Here is a 22835-nt window from a genome sequence, read left to right as displayed (position 1 = left end):
AGGGGTTGGTATGGAGACACAGAGATAAATCAAGGCAAGGAAAGTGATGACCTTTAGCCTACTTGGCCCACTATCTTGGATCTAGCCAGTTCAGTTTGGTTTTTTCATGGGCCTTTGTGGCATCCTGTTGATAAAACACAATTAGGCTACAAGGTTAAAAACAGGTCTGCGGCCTGGGCTGCACAGCATGGGTGACACTATCTCCAGGTAGAGTCAGAATTCAGTTAAATCTGTAGGATACTCAGTACGTGTTCACGGAGAATTGGAGCATTGTTTGGTGGTGTTGGAAAGCAAACCACCCACTGATAACTTTCCATCCCTCAACTATTTTGCCTCTTTTCCCTATCTCTGGAAGAAAGCGAAATGGCCTTCACCTAGAAGACTTTAAAAGCTGGGTGCTGGACTTTCCTCATGGTCCAGTGGGTAAGACTCCGTGGTCCCAATGCAGGGGGCCTGGGTTCAATCCCCGGTCGGGGAACTAGATCCTGTATGCATGCCTCAACTAAAGATCCCACGTGTGGCAACAAATATCTGGCACAGCCTAAATAAGTAAATATTTTTAAAAATAAATAAATAAAAGCTGGTTGAGCCCTATTTCTGCTATGCTGCCTGAAGTGGATAATGGCCAGTAACTCACAAGAGACAATCCTAGGAAAAATGAGCTAATTTTATAAACCTGTAATGTGAACTCTCAGACACAGAACACTAAAAAAGTCTACGTTTTCTGCAGGAGCCATTCAGCACTCCAGGGGAAACTTGATTTGCCTGAATAATAATAAACTATAATGATAATAGCCAAGCGCACCTCACAGTCACTAAGCTTTAATGACTCAATATTTGTGGAACCCTTGAGCACCTCCAAAATTATGTAAGCATAAATGAATAAGTAGGGACACCATATACCATTGTTATTTCTACATTAAATCTCTCTTGGCAATTTCTTATCTTATAATAGCCTGTAAGGTAGGTATTGTATGAGACTAATACATGAAGAAAATTATGGAAGAAATAAGTATAAAATAATATATAGTGGTGATTTCTAATGAAATAATTATAATCTCATATTAGTGAAAAAGAATGGAGTCCTTAACAGTACCTCTAAAAAGCCATTCCTAAGTTGTAAAGTAGAAAAATGAAAATCTGGAAGAGACCCTTAAGATTTAAATGTCTAAAAAGAGTTTGAAAAAACACTTGCTATTTTTTTTCTTAGGAAGGAGACAGCTAATATTTTAGTTGTTTTTTTCACTATGAAGAAATTATAATGATGTTTACTCTGTTTAATTTATCTCTTAATAGAAATTGTATATTTTCATACATCTTCCATTCTGCCTTTCCATCTTCCCCTCCATCACCAGCATTATTTATGCAATGTGATAATACTTTTAATGTTCCTAGGTTAAAAAAATATCTTCAGAACCCTGTATATTTTCATTATATTTTCCAAAATGCACCGTTGTGATTGTGATATTGTCCCTAATTTCAACTGGGGTAACTAAAGATAGAATGCGTCAGACCAAACAATGTCTTCAACAAACTTGCGTGTAATACCACAATCTCCACCAATGAAAGATTTATTTCTTCCAGTGAGTTTCATCTATAAAAAATCCTTTGAGAGGATTCTGCTGAAGAGTGCTCTTATTGTCCTTGCTTTTCCCCTTTCACCTAGCTGACATCATTTTCCTCAAGACCAAGGGAGTTTCCAGGGGTGAGAAGGAAAGTAAAAATAATGTTACCTCTTTGATGAGAGTAATTCTGAGTGGGATAACACTGTACCAGGTTTTGAACAGGTTCTTCATCCTGATAGACGGCAGAAGGGACATGGAGAGGTAGGAGGACATTAATACAAAACCCACATGCTTTATGTTCTGCCTAGGACCAGATGTGATGGCCTATAAGCATCAGTCGTAGGATTATTTTCCACTCACTGAGTATTCTTGCCAATGTTCTGCTTTTTGTTTACAGCATTGACATTTTGCACACAGTTAATATTTTTACATCCTTACACCCTGTTGAACATACTAAATTTTGTCACTCCAGTAGTATTGGGAGTGGACTTGGACAATAGGGGCCTCTACCCCAGCAGGTGCTTCAGCAGTGCCATTTTCCACGTCACTCCGACAGGACCAAGGGCATGTGGCCACCCAGAGACTGTGTTCCGCCTTCTAGACCATACCATGGTAACTGGGACTCTCGATTGTCTGTTCCACAAGCGCTGAGCCCACTCTTCATCCCCATGGGAGCTCTTTCCTGGAGTCTCTCTTCCTGTTGGCCTACTTGCAGTGGGTGTCTTCCTCCCTAGACCCTAAGGGTAAAGAAATGCTGTTAGCAGAGATGTCTATGGATCCTGGTTGTGAGGGTGCCTGTGGGCATTGCAGACCCCTCAAGTGTGGAGTGATATTGGGGTGGGAAGAGACAGGGATGAGGAATGGATGGTGGAGTGGGGACAGCTGGAAACAGCTGGACCTGCCATCATCACATTCAGTTGTAGAGCAAAGAAAATTCTGAAAAGTCTCGATTAAAACCTTGTCTCACAGTCCAGTGGTTAAGACTCAGCACTTCCACTGCAGAGGGCACAGGTTCGATCGGTGGGGTGCAGCCAAAAAAAAAAAACAACCTTGCCTCAGCCTCAGGTTTCTTCCAAGACTTTTAAAGAAGAGCCCTGGAGGTAGGGCTTGGGGGTCATCAAGTGGGCAGAGAATTCCAGGCATGGACCAGGTGGCATAAAGAGAAATCTTATTTCTTTTTCTTTTCTTTTTCTTCCTTCCCTCCCTCCCTTCCTTCTTTTTTTCTTTGTTCAGAATCAAAGGAAATCTTTATTCTTTGATCAAAGAATGGAGAGGTACGACCTCCTACTTTCCCAGTACATGCTCTCCCTGACAGGCCGTGGCAGGGCTCCTTTCTACGGGTCTTGTCAGCGGGGGAGAGGGCGAAGTTCTTGCGGGTTGGCGCAGGCGTACTGCTCACGGCTCCAGCCGGCAGTGCCGGTGCAGCGCGTCTGCGCACAGCCCACCACCGCCATCTTGAACTGCGGGGTCGTGCGCGGCTCTTCTGCGCACAGCCAGCCAAGCTGAGGTGTCAGGCGCAGATGCTCGGCTCTGGGAATTCCGGTCAGAAGTGCTGGGTGTGTGGACTCTGCATGCGGCCCTCTGTGAGCAAATGAAACCGGACTAAGCCCAAAGGAGAAAAAAAAGGTTAGACTTGACTTTATTGCCCACATTCTGTTTTTATTTCCTGGGAATTGTTAATGGGCTTTGCCGGTGACAGATCCCTCCTCTGCCTTTTGTCCTGCTCCTCATTCTTGAGGGGCGCTGATGGGCACAGGTTGTTTACTGTAACTGCTTCCTGCTAAGTATGGGTGTTGTCATAACGCGGGGTGGAGAAGCAGGACTTCTCCCCAGCTACTTTTAGGTATGTTTGATGGTCCCAAGGCCTCAGCTCTAACTTTTTGTATCCCTAGTGACCACCTTTTGCCTTACCTTTTGGAGACAAAGGACACTAGACAATTTAATATACCTGGCCCAAATATTAGCGAGAGAATAACGGTCACATGTCAAATTTTCCTAAAAATAAAGGTATCTAGGTCTTTTGCCTGTAGGCAAATGTGACCTGATGTCGAGGCTCTTTGCTCTGGCCCTAATATCCCTGGTTACACTTTGGTTGTGGTTTTTTTTTTTTTTTTTTTTTTTTCGGTTCGCGTGGCTCTCCCCTTTGCGGCCTCTCCCGTTGCGGAGCACAGGCTCCGGACACGCAGACTCAGCGGCCATGTCTCACGGGCCCAGCCGCTCCGCGGCATGTGGGATCTTCCCGGACCGGGGCATGAACCCGTGTCCCCTGCATCGGCAGGCGGACTCTCAACCACTGCACCACCAAGGAAGCCCTTTGGTTGTGTTTTGGAAGAGAAGCTTCAGGTCAGAGAGAGGTTCACACTAGTAGTCAAGGGTGTCTCTTGTCCTAGGTTGTTTCTCTGGAGGTTAAGTCTCGGGGAGCTCTTCCCTAGAATGCAACGTCCCCACGGAGTTGCAACCCCCCTTGCGTCACGGTGTTTTTGGCAAGAAAGTAATTTTGAAACTCTGCTGTGCATTTTACTGTTCCTTTACCACGTTAAAAAAAATATTGTAAAGGTATATTTGTTTTTACAAAGGTAGAAAATGTTTTATTTAACAGTTTGTTGTCTTGTTTATTGTATCTTTTATATTTGGATGGGCTGGACCTGATTATATAACAAGGCCCTCCCAACTTTCCTGGGTACAATTTTTGGTATAGGATTGAGAGGACATTACAGATGAATAAGATGAGTATTTTCAGATGATTCAGATGAGTATTTCTGTAATCAGGTACAGTATGCAGCGATGAGCACAGTGTAGTCAATCTCTACGTTAATCAAGATATAGAATATTTTCATGCTACATAATGAAAAGGGGAGAGAGAATGGAGATCTAATGTATACCATGACGTTTTCTTAAAGTAGTACTGCCACATATATCAAAATGGCTCTCTTTTCCTCATAGTTAGCAAAGCACTGATCTATATATAAAGTGCAAAAAATGATTAAATTTCTAATAAGTGTACATATGTAAGTGACTAGTATGGAGAAAGTCATAATATAGTATATGAAAAAGTTATTGTGGGACTTTCTCTTAGGCAATAGAGTGGAAGAACTTTAGAAATAACCCTTTATTTTATATGTAGAAGTAAGTTGAGACCCAGAGCTTCGGCCAGTGCTCCATGATTAAATAGTGTTGATGCCAGATTCCTAATACAAGGAGCTTTATGCTATAATCACTCCCAAATGGCTGATCCATCATTAATACAAATGCCCCAAAAGATACTTGATATTACGTACAGATTATATTTCTGTTAAACTAGTGTAAACTTTCCCTGGTTCCATATCTCTAGACTCCTGGTTTGTTACATTATTGCTAAATGGTTTAACTGGAATTGACTGACTAGTACTAAGCAAATATTCTGCAAACCTAAGGAAAACTATATATAAAGCGTTAACTGGTAGGTATAGTCTTTTGTTCTTAATTCAAGGATCGTCACTAGACAATGAAGGGACCCCCAAATTAGACATTTTACTTGGGAGACAATATGCAGCAGAAACATCCATTCAACCCTAAAAATATGTTTGCTTTAGATCTTTGATTAGTGTCACATTCCCACTACTCAATATGTCACAAAAACATTGGACTAGATGATTCTGTATATACTTGGCAGCAGGCTGATTCAGTTTTTCAAAACATGAACAATCAAAAGGAAGCTTAACATTATTATTATGAAAAATACATTAACAATTAAATTTTAAAGGAAAATATGTTTATATTTTGAACGTAACATTGCTGTTTGGTCCTTGCAGCAGGACAAAAGGTTGATTTTGTGAGGAGCAAAGATTTCAACCTTATATTGAGTTCATTTGGATGGGAGAGGAGAATATGTCTTTTTAAAAAATAGAGATATAACTTACACAAACTAAAGTGCTCAGATCTTAAATATATAGATTGAAAAATTGTATGTGTTGATTCACTCGTGTAACCGCTACCCTAATCAAGATATAAAACATTCTAGACCTCCGTGAAGATTCCCTCGTGTCCCTACCCAGACAGTAATCCCCACCACACACATACCAGTATCCTGATTTTATCACCATATTAGTTTCTTTTTGAACTTCCTGTAAATAGGCTCATACATCATGTACTCTTTTGTGTCTGGCTTATTTCACTCAGCATTAAGTTTGTCACATTCATACATGTTGTGTGTATCAGTAATAAGTTGTTTTTTATTACTGTGCAGGAATTGGTAGGTCAAGGATTATAATTATGTATGGCATTTGTAGGAAAAGGCAAATATTTTCCCAAATTGGTGATAACAGTAAAACTTCTATTTGCTCCACACCCGCACACATCCTTTTTTGGTCTTTTTCATTTTAGCTATTCTGGTGGATATGGAGTGGTTTTATCTTGCAGTCCTCTGAAAACTGATATTTTGAGGATCTTTTTATATATTTATTGTCTATTTTGATATTCTCTTTTAGGAAGTTTTGTTTAAATCTTACCCATTAGCAATTGAATGTTCTTTTTCTCATTTAATAGGAATTCTTTGTATGTTCTGTTGATACATATGTATTGAGGTTATTTTCTCTCAGTTTTATCTTACCTTTCATTCTCTTGAAAATTTAGTTTACTGAACAGTTATTAATTTTAACAAATGTCAGTATTTTTATGGCTACTGCATGGATGTATTTTATTTTTATTTATGTAGAGACTTCGTTGTTTAGCTTTCACATAAGTCTATGACCAATATCTGAGTAATTTTGTATGTGGTATAAAATACAGGTCCAGGTTCTTTTAAAGATAAATATGTGTAGTCCAATTGATCCAGTGTCATTATTGAGAAGATTGTCATCTATGAAGCTGCAGTTGAGACACATGCAAGGACCAATTACAGACATAGCATTTCCTTTGGAGGAGACTGAACCTGTCAAAAAAAAAAAAAAAAAGGAAAGAAAGAAAGAGAAACAGGGACATTCTGAAAAATGTCTCTTTATTTGGTATTAGGGACATTTTGGTTTTGGATTAAGAGATAAATTCTGAAAAATGTATATTAATATTCTAAAATAAAAAGTTTATTTAAAAATGTCTGCAGATTTCCAGTTTTAACTCTGACATGCAAGGAAATTAGAAGTCACCACTCATAAGAAAAATCATGAAAAATAATCTGAAAATCAATGACTTATCTTGGGCTTATTGGAGAACTGAGGTTACGGGGCAAACCACCATGCAAAATCTGGAGAGATAAGCAAATATAAAGAATCATAGATAAAATAGATTTTCTGCTTACAGGAGCAGGAGCTGCTGTAGCTAGAGACTGGTAGGGACACTTAAATGTCACTTCGATGAACTGTTGGAGGCAGACCTAAACTAGTGTGAGACGGAGAGACTTCTGAGGTCCACAGTCTTACAGAGGGTCCCCACACTTTTCCTGGGTTTTACTTACGTTTTATCTCTACATTCACTGAACTTGTCTTCTCCTCTGGTCAGTGTGCTGTTAAAATTATTCGATAAGTTATTAATTCAGATACTATATTTTGCTGTTCCATTGTCCTAAAATGTCCATTAGGATTTTTGTTTGTTTGTTTTTTTAGGGTACGTGGGCCTCTCACTGTTGTGGCCTCTCCCGTTGCGGAGCACAGGCTCCGGACGCGCAGGCTCAGCGGCCATGGCTCACGGGCGCAGCCGTTCCGCGGCATGTGGGATCTTCCCGGACTGGGGCACGAACCCGTGTCCCCTGCATTGGCAGGCGGACTCTCAACCACTGCGCCACCAGGGAAGCCAAGGATATTTTTTATAGATTTTAAACTTCTGCAAAAATCATTCATTTTTCATTCGTTTCCTTATTATTTCTCACTAACTTTAATATATAAGTTTTAACATCTTTCATGGAGTATAATTGCTTTACAATGGTGTGTTAGTTTCTGCTTTATAACAAAGTGAATCAGCTATACATATACATATATCCCCATATCTCCTCCCTCTTGCATCTCCCTCCCACCCTCCCTACCCCACCCCTCTAGGTGGTCACAAAGCACGGAGCTGATCTCCCTGTGCTATGTGGCTGCTTCCCACTAGCTATCTGTTTTACATTTGGTAGTGTATATATGTACATGTCACTCTCTCACTTCATCCCAGCTTACCCTTCCCCCTTCCCATGTCCTCAAGTCCATTCTCTAGTTCTGCAACTTTATTCCTGTCCTGCCCATGGGTTCTTCAGAACCACTTTTCTTTTAGATTCCATATATATGTGTTAGCATATGGTACTTATTTTTCTCTTTCTGACTTACTTCACTCTGTATGACAGTCTCTAGGTCCATCCACCTCACTACAAATAACTCAATTTCGTTTCTTTTTATGGCTGAGTAATATTCCATTGTATATATGTGCCACATCTTCTTTATCCATTCATCTGTCGATAGACACTTAGGTTGCTTCCATCTCCTGGCTATTGTAAATAGAGCTGCAAAGAACATTGTGGTACACGACTCTTTTTGAATTATGGTTTTCTCAGGGTACATGCCCAGTAGTGGGATTGCTGGGTCATATGGTAGTTCTATTTGTAGTTTTTTAAGGAACCTCCATATTGTTCTCCATAGTGGCTGAACCAATTCACATTCCCACCAGCAGTGCAAGAGTGTTCCCTTTTCTCCACACCCTCTCCAGCATTTATTGTTTCTAGATTTTTTGATGATGGCCATTCTGACTGGTGTGAGGTGATATCTCATTGTAGTTTTGATTTGCATTTCTCTAATGATTAATGTTGTGGAGCATTCTTTCATGTGTTTGTTGACAATCTGTATATCTTCTTTGGAGAAATGTCTATTTAGGTCTTCTGCCTATTTTTGGATTGGGTTGTTTGCTTTTTGATATTGAGCTGCATGAGGTGCTTGTAAATTTTGGAAATTAATCCTTTTTCAGTTGCTTGATTTGCAAATATTTTCTCCCATTCTGAGGATTCTCTTTTCATCTTGTTTATGGTTTCCTTTGCTGTGCAAAAGCTTTTGAGTTTCATTAGGTCAGATTTGTTTATTTTTGTTTTTATTTCCATTTCTCTAGGAGGTGGGTCAAAAAGGATCTTGCTGTGATTTATGTCATAGAGTGTTCTGCCTGTGTCTTCCTCTAAGAGTTTGATGGTGTCCGGCCTTACATTTAGGTCTTTAATCCATTTTGAGGTTATTTTTGTGTATGGTGTTAGGGAGTGTTCTAATTTCATTCTTTTACATGTAGCTGTCCAGTTTTCCCAGCACCACTTATTGAAGAGGCTGTCTTTTCTCCACTGTATATTCTTGCCTCCTTTATCAAAGATAAGGTGACCATATCTGCCTGGGTTTATCTCTGGGCTTTCTATCCTATTCCGTTGATCTGTATTTCTGTTTTTGTGCCAGGACCATACTGTCTTGATTACTGTAGCCTTGTAGTATAGTCTGAAGTCAGGAAGCCTGATTCCTCCAGCTCTGTTTTTTGTTCTCAAGATAGCTTTGGTTATTAGAGTCTTTTGTGTTTCCATACAAATTGTGAAATTTTTTGTTTAGTTCTGTGAAAAATGCCAGTGGTAGTTTGATAGGGATTGCACTGAATCTGTAGATTGCTTTGGGTAGTAGAGTCATTTTCACAATGTTGCTTCTTCCAAACCAAGGACATGATATATCTCTCTGTCTTTTGTATCATCTTTAATTAAGTTCATCAGTATCTTACAGTTTTTTGCATACAGGTCTTTTGTCTCCTTAGGTCGGTTTATTCCTAGGTATTTTGTTCTTTTTGTTGCAGTGGTAAATGGGAGTGTTTCCTTAATTTCTCTTTCAGATTTGTCATCATTAGTGTATAGGAATGCAAGGATTTCTGTGCATTAATTTTGTATCCTGCTACTTTACCAAATTCATTGATTAGCTCTAGTAGTTTTCTGGTAGCATCTTTAGGATTCTCTATGTATAGTATCATGTCATCTGCAAACAGTGACAGCTTTACTTCTTCTTTTCCGATTTGGATTCCTTTTATTTCTTTTTCTTCTCTGATTGCTGTGGCTAAAACTTCCAAAACAATGTTAAATAATAGTGGTGAGAGTGGGCAACCTTGTCTTGTTCCTGATCTTAGTAGAAACGGTTTCAATTTTTTACCATTGAGAAAGATGTTGGCTGTGGGTTTGTCATATATGGCTTTTATTGTGTTAGGTAAGTCCCTCTATGCCTACTTTCTGGAGGGCTTTTATCGTAAAGGGGTGTTGAATTTTGTTGAAAGCTTTCTCTGCATCTATTGAGATTATCATATGTTTTTTCTTCTTCAGTTTGTTAATATGGTGTATCACATTGATTGATTTGCCTATATTGAAGAATCCTTGCATTCCTGGGATAAACCCCACTTGATCATGGTGTATGATCCTTTTACATGCTGTTGGATTCTGTTTGCCAGTGTTTTGTTGAGGATTTTTCATCTATGTTCATCAGTGATATTGGCCTGTAGTTTTCTTTATTTGTGACATCATTTTTTTTGTTTGTTTTTTGGTACACAGGCCTCTCACTGTTGTGGCCTCTCCTGTTGCGGAGCACAGGCTCCGGATGCGCAGGCTCAGCGGCCGTGGCTCACGGGCCCAGCCACTCCGTGGCATGTGGGATCTTCCTGGACCGGGGCATGAACCTGTGTCCCCTGCATCGGCAGGCGGACTCTCAACCACTGTGCCACCTGGGAAGCCCGTATTTGTGACATCTTTGTCTGGTTTTGGTTTCAGGGCGATGGTGGCCTTGTAGAATGAGTTTGGGAGTGTTCCTCCCTCTGCTATATTTTGGAGGAGTTTGAGAAGGATAGGTGTTAGCTCTTCTCTAAATGTTTGATAGAATTCGCCTGTGAAGCCATCTGGTCCTGGGCTTCTGTTTGTTGGAAGATTTTTAGTCCCAGTTTCAATTTCAGTGCTTGTGATTGGTCTGTTTATATTTTCTACTTCTTCCTGGTTCATTCTGGGAAGGTTGTGCTTTTCTAAGAATTTGTCCATTTCTTCCAGGTTGTCCATTTTATTGGCATAGAGTTGCTTGTAGTAATCTCTCATGATCCTTTGTATTTCTGCAGTATCAATTGTTACTTGTCCTTTTTATTTCTAGTTCTTTTGATTTGAGTCTTCTGCCTTTTTTTCTTGATGAGTCTGGCTAATGGTTTATCAATTTTGTTTATCTTCTCAAAGAACCAGCTTTTAGTTTTATTGATCTTTCCTATTGTTACCTTCATTTCTTTTTCATTTATTTCTGATCTTTTCTTTATGATTTCTTTCCTTCTGCTAACTTTGGGGTTTTTTGTTCTTCCTCTATTTCTTTCGGTGTAAGGTTAGGTTCTTTATTTGAGATTTTTCTTGTTTCTTGAGGTAGGCTTGTATTGCTATAAACTTCCCTCTTAGAACTGCTTTTGCTGCATCCCGTAGGTTTTGGGTCATCGTGTTTTCATTGTCATTTGTTTCTAGGTATTTTTTGGTTTCCTGTTTGATTTCTTCAGTGATCTCTTGGTTATTAAGTAGTGTATTGTTTAGCCTCCATGTGTTTGTATTTTTTACTGATTTTTTCCTGTAATTGATATCCAGTCCTGTAGCATTGTGGTCAGAAAAGATACTTAATACGATTTCAATTTTCGTAAATTTACTAAGGCTGATGTGTGACCTAAGATATGATCTATCGTGGAGAATGTTCCACGAACACTTGAGAAGAAAGTGTATTCTGTTGTTTTTGGATGGAATGTCCTATAAATATCAATTAAGTCCATCTTGTTTAATGTATCATTTAAAGCTTGTGTTTCCTTATTTATTTTCATTTTGGATGATCTGTCCATTGGTGAAAGTGGGGTGTTAAAGTCCCCTACTATGAATGTGTTAATGTCGATTTCCCCTTTTATGGCTGTTAGCATTTGCTTTATGTATTGAGGTGCTTCTCTGTTGGGTGCATAAATATTTACAATTGTTATATCTTCTTCTTGGATTGATTCCTTGATCATTATGTAGTGTCCTTTGTCTCTTGTAATAGCCTTTATTTTAAAGTCTCTTTTGTCTGATATGAGAATTGCTACTCCAGCTTTCTTTGGATTTCCATTTGCATGGAATATCTTTTTCCATCCCCTCACTTTCAGTCTGTATGTGTCCCTAGGACTGAAGTGGGTCTCTTTTAGACAGCATATATATGGTTCTTGTTTATGTATCCATTCAGCCAGTCTATGTCTTTTGGTTGTAGCATATAATCCATTTATATTTAAGGTAATTATCAATACGTATGTTCCTATTACCATTTTCTTAATTGTTTTGGGTTTGTTATTGTAGGTCCTTTCCTTCTCTTGTGTTTCCTGCCTTGAGAAGTTCCTCTAGCATTTGTTGTAGAGCTGGTTTGGTGGTGCTGAATTCTCTTAACTTTTGCTTTTATGTAAAGTTTTAATTTCTCTGTCGCATCTGAATGAGATCCTTGCTGGGTAGAGTAATCTTGGTTGTAGGTTTTTCCCTTTCATCACTTAAAATGCGTCCTGCCACTCCCTTCTGTCTTGCAGAGTTTTGCTGAAAGATCAGCTGTTAACCTTATGGGGATTCCGTTGTATGTTATTTGTTGTTTTTGCCTTGCTGCTTTTAATATTTTGTCTTTGTGTTTAATTTTTGATAGTTTGATTAATATGTGTCTTGGCATGTTTCTCCTTGGATTTATCCTGTATGGGACTCTCTGTGCTTCCGGGAGTTGATTAACTATTTCCTTTCCCATATTAGGGACATTTTCAACTATAATCTCTTCAGATATTTTCTCAGTCCCTTTCTTTTTCTCTTGTTCTTCTGGGACCCCTATAATTCGAATGTTGGTGCGTTTAATGTTGTCCCAGAGGTCTCTGAGACTGTCCTCAATTCTTTTCATTGTTTTTTGTTTATTCTGCTCTGTGGTAATTATTTCTACTATTTTATCTTCCAAGTCACTTGTCCATTCTTCTGCCTCAGTTATTCTGCTATTGATTCCTTCTAGACAATTTTTAATTTCATTTATTGTGTTGTTCCTCATTGTTTGTTTGCTCTTTAGTTCTTCTAGGTCCTTGTTAAACATTCCTGTATTTTCTCCATTCTGTTTCCAAGATTTTGGATCATCTTTCCTATCATTATTCTGAATTCCTTTTTAGGTAGACTGCCTATTTCCTCTTCATTTGTTTGGTCTGGTGGGTTTTTACCTTGCTCCTTCATGTGCTGTGTGTATCTCTGTCTTCTCATTTTGCTTAACTTACTGTGTTTGGGGTCTCCTTTTCGCAGGCTGCAGGTTTGTAGTTCCCGTTGTTTTTGGTGTCTGTCCCCAGTGGCTAAGGTTGGTTCAGTGGGTTGTATAGGCTTCCTGGTGTAGGGGACTGGTGCCTGTGTTCTGGTGGATGAGGCTGGATGTTGTGTTTCTGGTGGGCAGGTCATGTGTGACCTTATTTTAGGCAGCCTTTCTGCTAGTGGGTGGGGCTGTGTTCCTGTCTTGCTAGTTGTTTGGCATGGGGTGTCCAGCACTGTAGTTTGCTGGTCGTTGAGCGGAGCTGGGTCTTGGCATTGAGATGGAGGTCTCTGGGAGATTTTTGCCATTTGATATTACGTGGAGCTGGGAGGTCTCTGGTGGTCCAATGTCCTGAACTCGGCTCTCCCACCTCAGAGGCATAGGCCTGATGCCTGGCCAGAGCACCAAGACCCTGTCATCCACATGGCTCAGAATAAAAGGGAGAAAAAAAGAAAGAAAGAAAGAAAAAATAAATAAATAGAATAAAATAAAGGTATTAAAATATAATAATTAAAAATTAAAAAAAATTAAAAGTAATTTAAAAAAAAGAAAAAAAGAATGAAGAGAGGAACCAAACCAAAAAACAAATCCACCAGTGATACCAAGCACTAAAAACTGTACTAAAAAAATGGACGGACAGAACCCTAGGAAAAATGGTAAAAGCAAAGCTATACAGACAGAATGACATGCAGAAGCCAACACATACATACTCACAGAAAGAGAAAAAGGAAAAAAAAAATATATATCATTGCTCCCAAAGTCCACTGTCTCAATTTGGGATGATTCTTTTTGTATTCAGTTATTCCATAGATGCAGGGTACATCAAGTTGATTGTGGAGATTTAATCTGCTGCTCCTGAGGCTGCTGGGAGAGATTTCCTTTTCTCTTCTTTGTTCACACAGCTCCTGGGGTTCAGCTTTGGATCTGGCCCCGCCTGTGCGTGTAGGTCACCTGAGGGCGTGTATTCTTTGCTCAGACAGGACGGGGTTAAAGGAGCTGCTGCTTCGGGGTCTCTGGCTCACTCAGGCTGGGGGGAGGGAGGGGTACGGATGTGGGGTGATCCTGCGGCTGCAGAGGCCTGTGTGACGTTGCACCAGCCTGCTGCGTGCCATGCGTTCTCCCGGGGAAGTTGTCTCTGGATCACAGGACCCTGGCAGTGGCGGGCTGCACAGGCTCCTGGGAAGGGGATGTGTGGATAGTGACTTGTGCGTGCACACAGGCTTCTTGGTGGCTGCAGCAGCAGCCTTAGCATCCCATGCCTGTCTCTGGGGTCCGCGCTGATAGCCGCGGCTCACACCCATCTGTGGAGCTTCTTTAAGCTGTGCCCTTAATCTCCTCTCCTCATGTACTGCGAAACAAAGAGGCAAGAAAAAGTCTCTTGACTCTTAGGCAGGTCCAGACTTTTCCCCAGACTCCCTCCCGGCTAGCTGTGGTGCACTAGCCCCTTCAGGCTGTCTTCACGCCGCCAACCCCAGTCATCTCCCTGGGATCCGACCTCCAAAGCCCGAGCCTCAGCTCCCAGACCCCGCCTGCCCAGGCGGGTGAGCAGACAAGCCTCTCGGGCTGGTGAGTGCTGGTTGGCACCGATCCTCTGTGCGGGAATCTTTCCGCTTTGCCCTCTGCACCCCTGTTGCTGCGCTCTCCTCCCTGGCTCCGAATCTCCGCGACCCCGCCCCCAGCAGTCTCCGCCCACGAAGGGCCTTCTTAGTGTGTGGAAACCTTTCCTCCTTCACAGCTCCCTCCCACTGGTGCAGGTCCCGTCCCTATTCTTTTGTCTCAGTTTTTTCTTTTGCCCTACCCAGGTACGTGGGGAGTTTCTTGCCTTTTGGGAGGTCTGAGGCCTTCTGCCAGCGTTCAGTAGGTGTTCTGTAGTTGTTGTTCTACATGTAGATGTATTTCTCATGTATTTGTGGGGAGGAAGGTGATCTCCATGGCTTACTCTTCCGCCATGTTGAAGGTCTGTCTCCCCCTTTATTATATTATTCACAGTAATTCTGAAGTCTTTTTCTGCAACTCCATTTCCTTAATTATATCTGGGTCTGGACCTATTGACTATTTTACATCTCGAATATAAGTGATTACCTGTTGTTTCTGTTGTTGTTTTTGCTTGTGTAGTAATTTTTAATTTTATGTTAAACAGTGTGAATTCTTGTATGTGGGAGTTCTTGATTATATTATATACTCTTCTAGATTTTGTCATATTTTGCTCTGGCAAGCAGTAAATTACCAGCACCTACTTTGAATGACTTAATTTAAGGACGTGTGGCCCTGATCTATGCTGGTTATATTCTTACTCCTGGTTTTTTGTCCTCACTTGTAAGGCTGACCTTCCTAGACTAAAAGCCCTGTTTGTGATGGACTTTCTGTTCTAGTGGGCCCCAAATCCAGTCTGTGCAGCTTCTAAAATCTCTAATCAACCTTTCAGTATCCCAACAGCTATTCTCTGGTATATCTCCCAGTGCTTCATAATAAACATGCAAACCTTATGTATTGGCCAATGACCAGAGGTATATATATATTTTTAAATAAATTTATTTATTTATTTTTGGCTGCATTGGGTCTTCGTTGCTGTGCATGGGCTTTATCTACTTGCGGCGAGCAGGGCTACTCGTCATTGCGGTGCGTGGGCGTCTCATTGCAGTGGCTTCTCTTGCTGCGGAGCACAGGCTCTAGGCATGCAGGCTTCAGTAGTTGTGGCACACTGGCTCTGTAGTTGCAGCTTGTGCGCTCTAGAGCACAGGCTCAGTAGTTGTGGTGCACGGGCTTAGTTGCTCTGCAGCATGTGAGATCTTCCCGGACCAGGGCTCAAACCTGTGTGGCCTGCATTGGCAGGTGGATTCTAAACCACTGTGCCACCAGGGAAGTCCCAGAGGGAAATTTTTATGCATATTTTTGGCCTCCTTGTGTTGGCCTCTTTCTCTTTAGTATTCTGATCCTCAAATCTCACTGACTATGTAATCCTGAACTCTGATCTTTGTTTTCTTCACCCAGTGAGACTGTACTGTCTGATTGGGCTCTATTTTCCTGGCTAACAACAGTTTGGAAAATGCCTCAGTGAAAAAGCCAGTGAGTGCAGGGCTCACCTCATCTTCCTCACTTCTCTCAAGGATCATAGATAGCCCTGGGTGGTAGCTTTTCAGTGCCTAAAAATTGTTGTTTTTTAAATTTAGAATTTTTTCCAGTTTTTATTGTATTCACAATAGGAGTTCAAATCTGTTCCTAGCTACTCCACGGTAGCCAAAACCAGTCATTAAAATTTAAAAACGTATCTCTTACAAGAGAAAACATATTTTTATTTTAATACGTATTTTCAATCAGATAATATAACATTTTAGCTATTTTTGAAATTTTGTATTTTAGTCTACAACCTTTTTCTCCCTAAAGACTGTAAGATGTAATGGAATAGAGGACAAGAACTCAAATGTTAAATAATAATGCAGAATGTCTGTTTCCTCTGAAATATAAAATAATTACAAGAAAATGTCATTTTAAAACTAGGTCTTCTTGGGACTTCCGTGGTAGTCCAGTGGTTAAGACTCGACGCTTCCAATGCAGGGGGTGCGGGTTTGATCCCTGTCTGGGCAACTAAGATCCCACATGCCAGGTGGCATGGCCAAAAAACAAACAAACAAACAAAAAAAAGAACTAGGTCTTCTTATTAAAGATTAATTCTATGTGGTGAATAGTTGGCCCCAAACCATCAAAGTTCTTGAGAAGATAAATGACTGTTTGAGGTAGTCAGGGGCCTAGGAGGAAAAAAAAGTGATAAATTCAAATTGGGTGTTTTGAGGAGTGTTTAATAAAATGACTGTTTTTTAAAACTATGTGGACAAAGAATAGGGAAACCACAAGAAGTAGTACTGTACCTTGAGACTAGTGAATCATGGCACTAATACCACCCTTAGAACAGAAGGAGCAAAAAGACAGAAAGGTCTGTTTTGAGAGGAATTCCTTGACAGGAGCGGAGATCTTTAGTCAAGGGGCTTGCCAACCCATTTCACCCCACAGGAAGGAAGTCGAAGAAAAAGCACATTCAGACTTCATTTTCCTCCTTTCCTCTAACCTCCTTCTGGGGCTTACCCAATTGAATAGAATGTCAGAGGACAAGGGAACTTGCTAATGTAATCCACACAAGTTCAGTCTTCCAGAATACAGAGTAGGGTGGAGATAATAAATAAGGAGTAATCTCTAGTTGGGCAAACAAAGACTGTCCAGCACACCAATGACAGTTTTTTTTTCCCTTAATAATAATTTCAGCTTGGACTTATTGTTTTCTCAAATGAGATAATAAACTTACAACACACAGGTGTAATATTTGTTACACCTCAGTTAAGTAATTAAAGTGAAGTTTAATTTGGGAATATATTAATTATTTAAGAATTTATTAATTACTCACTGAACTAAACCATTTTATAAATTGAAAATGAGAATTACTATTTGCCCTATCTTGACTTTCTAGCTGATTCAAAGGCAAAGTTGTGAAGAAGGTTAAATCTGCCTTCTCCTTACTTTTGAACTCTTTCCACTTTTCCCGTTTATTAGAATCTCAGAGGTTTGAGGCCTGAGCACAGTGGGTCTCTTCCATTATAATCTACTCAAGAGTCTTAATACCTCAGAAGACTTCCTATCCTATGAGGTCACTTAAAATACAGAGTTACTTTCACAATACAAGTGATCTAAACAGAATATTTTGTATTTAAGAAAAAGATTTCACAGGAGGACAAATCCATAGAGCCAAGGAACCCACTTTAGTGGAGATTAAATTGTTCTCCAAAGTGATGATAATTTGAGTGTTGAGACATCGTATTAAAAAATAAATCACTCAGTGATTCTTCTGATTATGTGAAAAGTTCCAGGTTTTTTTGTAGCCTTTAAGACTTCTCAAACAGTTTCTGATTTCCCCCTTTAAATAAGGAGAGAGCATTCCACAAGTTCAGAATCATCAGGGTCATAGCCATTACCAAATGGAATCTATTAATTAATAAAGTTGTTTTGTTTTCCTTGTATTAATTTCCTTACAATTACAGCCTATTAAGAGCAAATGCTACCTGTTTAAAATGTATTGAACTGATTTCTTTCTTTTATAGATGTAAGTAAAATAAATCACTTTAAAGAAAATTATTGAGTTAATAATAGTATAGGCCGAGGGCTTCCCTGGTGGTGCAGTGGTTGAGAGTCCGCCTGCCGATGCAGGGGACACAGGTTCGTGCCCTGGTCCGGGAAGATCCCACATGCCGCGGAGCGGCTGGGCCCGTGAGCCATGGCTGCTGAGCCTGCGCGTCCGGAGCCTGTGCTCCGCAACGGGGAGAGGCCACAACAGTGAGAGGCCCGCGTACCGCAAAAAAAGAAAAAAAAAAAAAAAAATAATAGTATAGGCAGAATGAATATATATGGCAAACCTTATCAAGGTGATAATGAATGACTAAGGTTTCAGGAAAATGGACAAGGTCTTCATTTTTGTTCTCTGTTGAATTCTCAAGTCTTTGAACAAAGTGGTACATAATCAAAAAATATTTGAGTGACTGAATCTTTAATTGGAATTTAAGACAGAGTAGCAAGTAGGAGTGTCCTTGGAGAAACATTCTCAAGCTGTATCATATAGGCCAATCCATATTTTGTCTACCCAAGAAACTGATCCTACTGTTAAGAATGTATTGCTTACCTTCAAAATCTGTCTTATTATATAATTAAAATTTTTTTGAAATATAGCAAATTTGAAATTTGAGCTGCTGAGGACTTTTGAATACTTCTGAAGCTTAACAAGTAATGTCTTCACTGACTAGGTATATATAAGAGTAACAAACTATGAATTTCTTTATGTTAAAAAATAATGTCCTTAAATTATTTTATGTCCTTATAAATTATTTTGATCATTTGATTATTTATAAGGTAAATCCCTACATATTTCCATTATAGCTAAAATTTTATTACTAAACCACAAAAATTAGGCTGTTGACTACAAAATTTAATTTTATTCCTTGTGGTCATAAAATGTTATGAAAATTAACTGCATGAGAGATGCTTGTTTTATCTTTAATTAGGCATAAAAACATCTTTAAATGAGGAAGACAAAAGCCGTTATAGGTCATTAAAGAGCAATGAATTTTCAGGGCTTTAAGTAAATTTATCTGTTAAAGAATTTTTTTAAAAAGAAAAAAACAAATGGCAAAAATATAGCCTATATTGTAAATATATATTTTACTGAGGATGCTATCAATGGAAGGATCGTTAAAACAGTTCTGTCTTTCCTTTTACTCTCTGTTTGATACAGCTAACATTTCACCAGTGGTTTGATGAGTTGAACTCTCTCTAGTAAATGATATTAAATATGAGATCTTTCTTGCAGCATTAATGAGGAATTAACTTTTGATTGTGTTAGGCTTCTTAGATTTTACTGTGGTTCTTTCCTACAGCATTGCTAAGTCTATTTTGACTAATATAGTATATGTAATATAATCTAACATATTATAATAGTTATAGTAAAAGGCTTGGCCCAAAAGAAACCTCATATCCATTAACATTCACTTCCAGTTCTTCCCTCCCCTTGGCCCCTGGCAAGCACTAATCTACTTTCTGGCTCTATGGATTTGCTTTTTCTGGACATTTCATATAAATAGAATTGTACAATATGTGTCTGTTTGCGAATGACTTATTTCACTGAGAATAGTGTTTTCAAGGTTCATTCGTGTTGTACTTCATTCCTCTTAAAGCTGAATAATATTCCATTTTATGCATATATTACATTTTGTCTGTCAATTTATTAATTGATGGACATTCGGGTTGTTTCTAGCTTTCGACTATTACGAATAATGCTGCTGTGAACATCTGTGTACAGTTTTTTGTGAGTATATATTTTCAATTCTTTTGCATCTTTACTGAAAAGCGGGATAGCTGGGTAATATAACTCTAGGTTTAATTATTGAAAAAATGAAACTCTTTCCAAAGTATCAGCACCATTTTTCATCCCCACCAGCAATGTATGAAAATTCCTATATTTCCACATTATCACTGACACTTGTTATTGTCCATCCTCTTGATTACAGACATCGCAGTGGGTGGAAAGTGGTGTCTCCTTGTGGTTTTGATTTGTATTTTCAGAATAACTAATGATATTGATCATCATTTCATGTGCTTCTTGGCTGTTTTTACATCATCTTTGGAAAAGTATCTCTTCCAATCTTATGTCCATGCTTTAGTTGGGTCATTTATCTTTTAATTGTTGAGTTGTAAGGGTTCTTCATATATTTTGGATACTAGTCCCCTATCAGATATATGCTATACAAATATTCTCTCCCTACAATTGAATTTTGATTATAGAAAAACCATTTAAAAAATAGTGTGGGTGGTGAGTTGGGAGAGATGAGGAAGGAAGAAGGAAGAACAATTATGACGTTACTGGGGTAATTCAAGAGAGAAATCGTGAGGCAATAGTGCTATCGAAATGGAGAGGAAATAGGGGAAACTTAAAGAGTTATTTTCTATACGATTTGTTAATAACATAAAATAGGTAAAAGAGCTGGGCTTTGCTGTGAGACAGTCTAAGTTGTAATCCTTGCTGCTCCTCTTCCTAGCTGTAAAATCATGGTGCTTATGGTATCTGGGGAACATAAGTTGTACACACAATTTTTATTTAAAAAATAGCCCTTAAATATTATTTTTTCATTCAAATTTGTTCAAATAGTGACGTTTGTGGGACATTTTAGAAAAAAAAAATTCTGGAGGACCTACGAGCAAATTTTAATGAAAGTTATGTTTCCGGGAATTTTGGAAGAAGAATTGTATGTTGCACCTATGTTCCCCTCTGACTAGTTGTATAATCTCGGGCAAGTTAATTAAGTATCTTTGGAAATCAGTTCTCTCATCGGTGAAATTGGATAATATTTCTCCCATAAAGAGTTAGAAAAAAGAAAATGTGGTGGTTAATAGCATGATTTTTGAATTCAAACTACCTGCACTCAAGTTATGCCAGCTATGATCTGTGTTAACTTTAGGAAATTATATAACTCACTGTGCTTCAGTATCACCTGGGAAAAATGGAGATAATATTTAACATCAAAATGATGTTATGAAGATTGAACTAATACAAATTAAACTCTTAGTGTGGTATCTGATAAATATAATTTCCTAATAAATATTAGCTGTTACTGTAAATGTTACATAAAATAATTTAAGTGGCATACTGATTTTAGAGCCTGGATATAAAGGGTAATCAATACATGCTTGGTGCTATCATCGTAATAACCATTATTATTAAATGTCAGAGAAAGAAAAAATTGAGAAGTTGGGGATGAACACAGTTTCTAGTTTGATAAGGATCGTGCTACCATTCATCATTCAAGAAAAGTAGCAAGCCAGACGGAAAATAGACATTAATTGAGGATATTAAGTCAGATAACTTGGTAAAACGTCCAGTAGATAAACTGATCATGTTCATTTGAGCACTGGTTAAAGGTACGACTTGAAGACTGCTTAAGATTTTTCCAGACTGAAAGAGTTTGTCATTCTAGACTTTAGCTGGAGAGAGGGCTGATGTAATGAGAAAATACAGTATGTATAGATCCTTGGTTCACTTGGAGGAAGTAGAGGATGGGAGGAGAGAAGCACAAAAAAGGAGCTCAAGGTAAATTGACCATAAAAATGATGTGAGAAAGTAGGAAAAAAAGTATATTGTTTGTAAAGGAGAAACTTCAGTCATCCATCTTGGATTTATAAGTGAAGGAGTCTGTGTCTAAGGGAGTTAAGTGCAGTAATTATAAGTTATGAATTCAAAAGCAATTATTGGCTTTATAACTTTTCTAGATTTTTGTTGTAGGGAAGAGAAATATACTTACAGTAATTACATCAGTCAGGGTCCTGGTAAGACACACATGTGGGTTCAACTTGGCCAAGAAGGAGAGTTTAGTAAAATGACTCTTTACGATGGGGAGAGCATGGTTTAGAAAAATCAAGGGGTGATACGCTATGTCCATGCAACTAACAATCAGAGTGACGTTACTGGACCTAGGTTGAAAGAGGCCAGGGGAGGTAACAATGATCAGATCCTGGAGAAGGAAGTTTATAGAAAAGGTGGTGTGTCAGCAGACCACAAACAACCAGAGGTGATGTCACATGAAATATGAAAGAATGAATATCTTTACGTGACTCTCCCTACTCACTCTTATCTCCTGGCTTTGTTTCATTGGCTGAAGCCTAAGCCTGTTTGCAAGGGAATCATTGATGCCTCCTGGGTTCAGCACCCTGGGGCACAGAACAGCGTGGAAAAAGATGGAGAAGGTATCTGCAGAGACACGCAAAAGGTAGCCAGCATAACAGTGGAAGCAAAACATAAGTGAATATCTAAAAAAAATTACTGCATCACACAGGAGAAAATTAGTTAAATGTGTTAAAATAAAATATAAAATAATGGTTTAAATGAGGTTTCCTCTTAGGCTTAGTTTACTTTATCATACATCTCTGACCTGTCCCACAAAAATAAATTCATGGGAAGGTTTAATCAGAAATATGAAAATTACTTTAGAAAAAAATTAAACTTCTTAATGGCTACACAGTAAGCCAACAGACTTTAAAATGTTGCTGCATAATAACCAACTTGCTGTGATTGTCCAAGCCCTGTGGGGTTCAATATGAGTGCTATGAAGTGGAATGAAAGGATATAGGGAAACAGAGTTCCTCAATTGATTTTAATAACCTTTGAAATTAGAAATAGATGTTCTCTAACAAACAGCTTAAACTTCTCACTTTTCAATTAAAGACTCTTACGCTGTAGCTTTTCAAACAAGTTCTGGTATTAAAGGAAAGTGGATTTGTATATACACCTTTATCTCATTTTAGTTGTACATTATCCATAACCCATTTTCTAATTTAAAAAATCATATTCCATAATAATAATGATACTGAAAAGTAATAAGGATAACAATTAAATTTCTTTAAATTTCAATTGAATTTAGAAACTTATTTTTTTCTCAGTATCTTAAAATTCTTTATATCAATCTAGCATCACAGTTGTGAGTTTTTTCCTTACCAGTGTGATAACTGATTGTGC

At 38.8% G+C, this 22835-nt stretch overlaps 1 protein-coding gene across 1 annotated transcript in view; it reads right to left on the bottom strand.

Annotated features, from left to right (window-relative positions):
- Positions 1-2960: 2960 nt before the first annotated feature.
- The window catches only part of VWDE (von Willebrand factor D and EGF domains), a 74337-nt gene continuing 54462 nt past the window's right edge, over positions 2961-22835 (bottom strand). Inside the window, 1 exon segment of the mRNA XM_029233048.1 lies at positions 2961-3167. Within this exon segment, the coding sequence (XP_029088881.1) occupies positions 2961-3167 (207 nt within the window).

This window comes from Monodon monoceros, unplaced genomic scaffold (genome assembly GCF_005190385.1).
Source record: "Monodon monoceros isolate NGI ecotype Baffin Bay Population unplaced genomic scaffold, NGI_Narwhal_1 Super_Scaffold_2, whole genome shotgun sequence".
Classification (NCBI taxonomy): Eukaryota; Metazoa; Chordata; class Mammalia; order Artiodactyla; family Monodontidae; genus Monodon; species Monodon monoceros.
The sequence above is the reverse complement of the archived record's forward strand: the minus strand, read 5'-3'. Positions and strand labels throughout refer to the sequence as shown.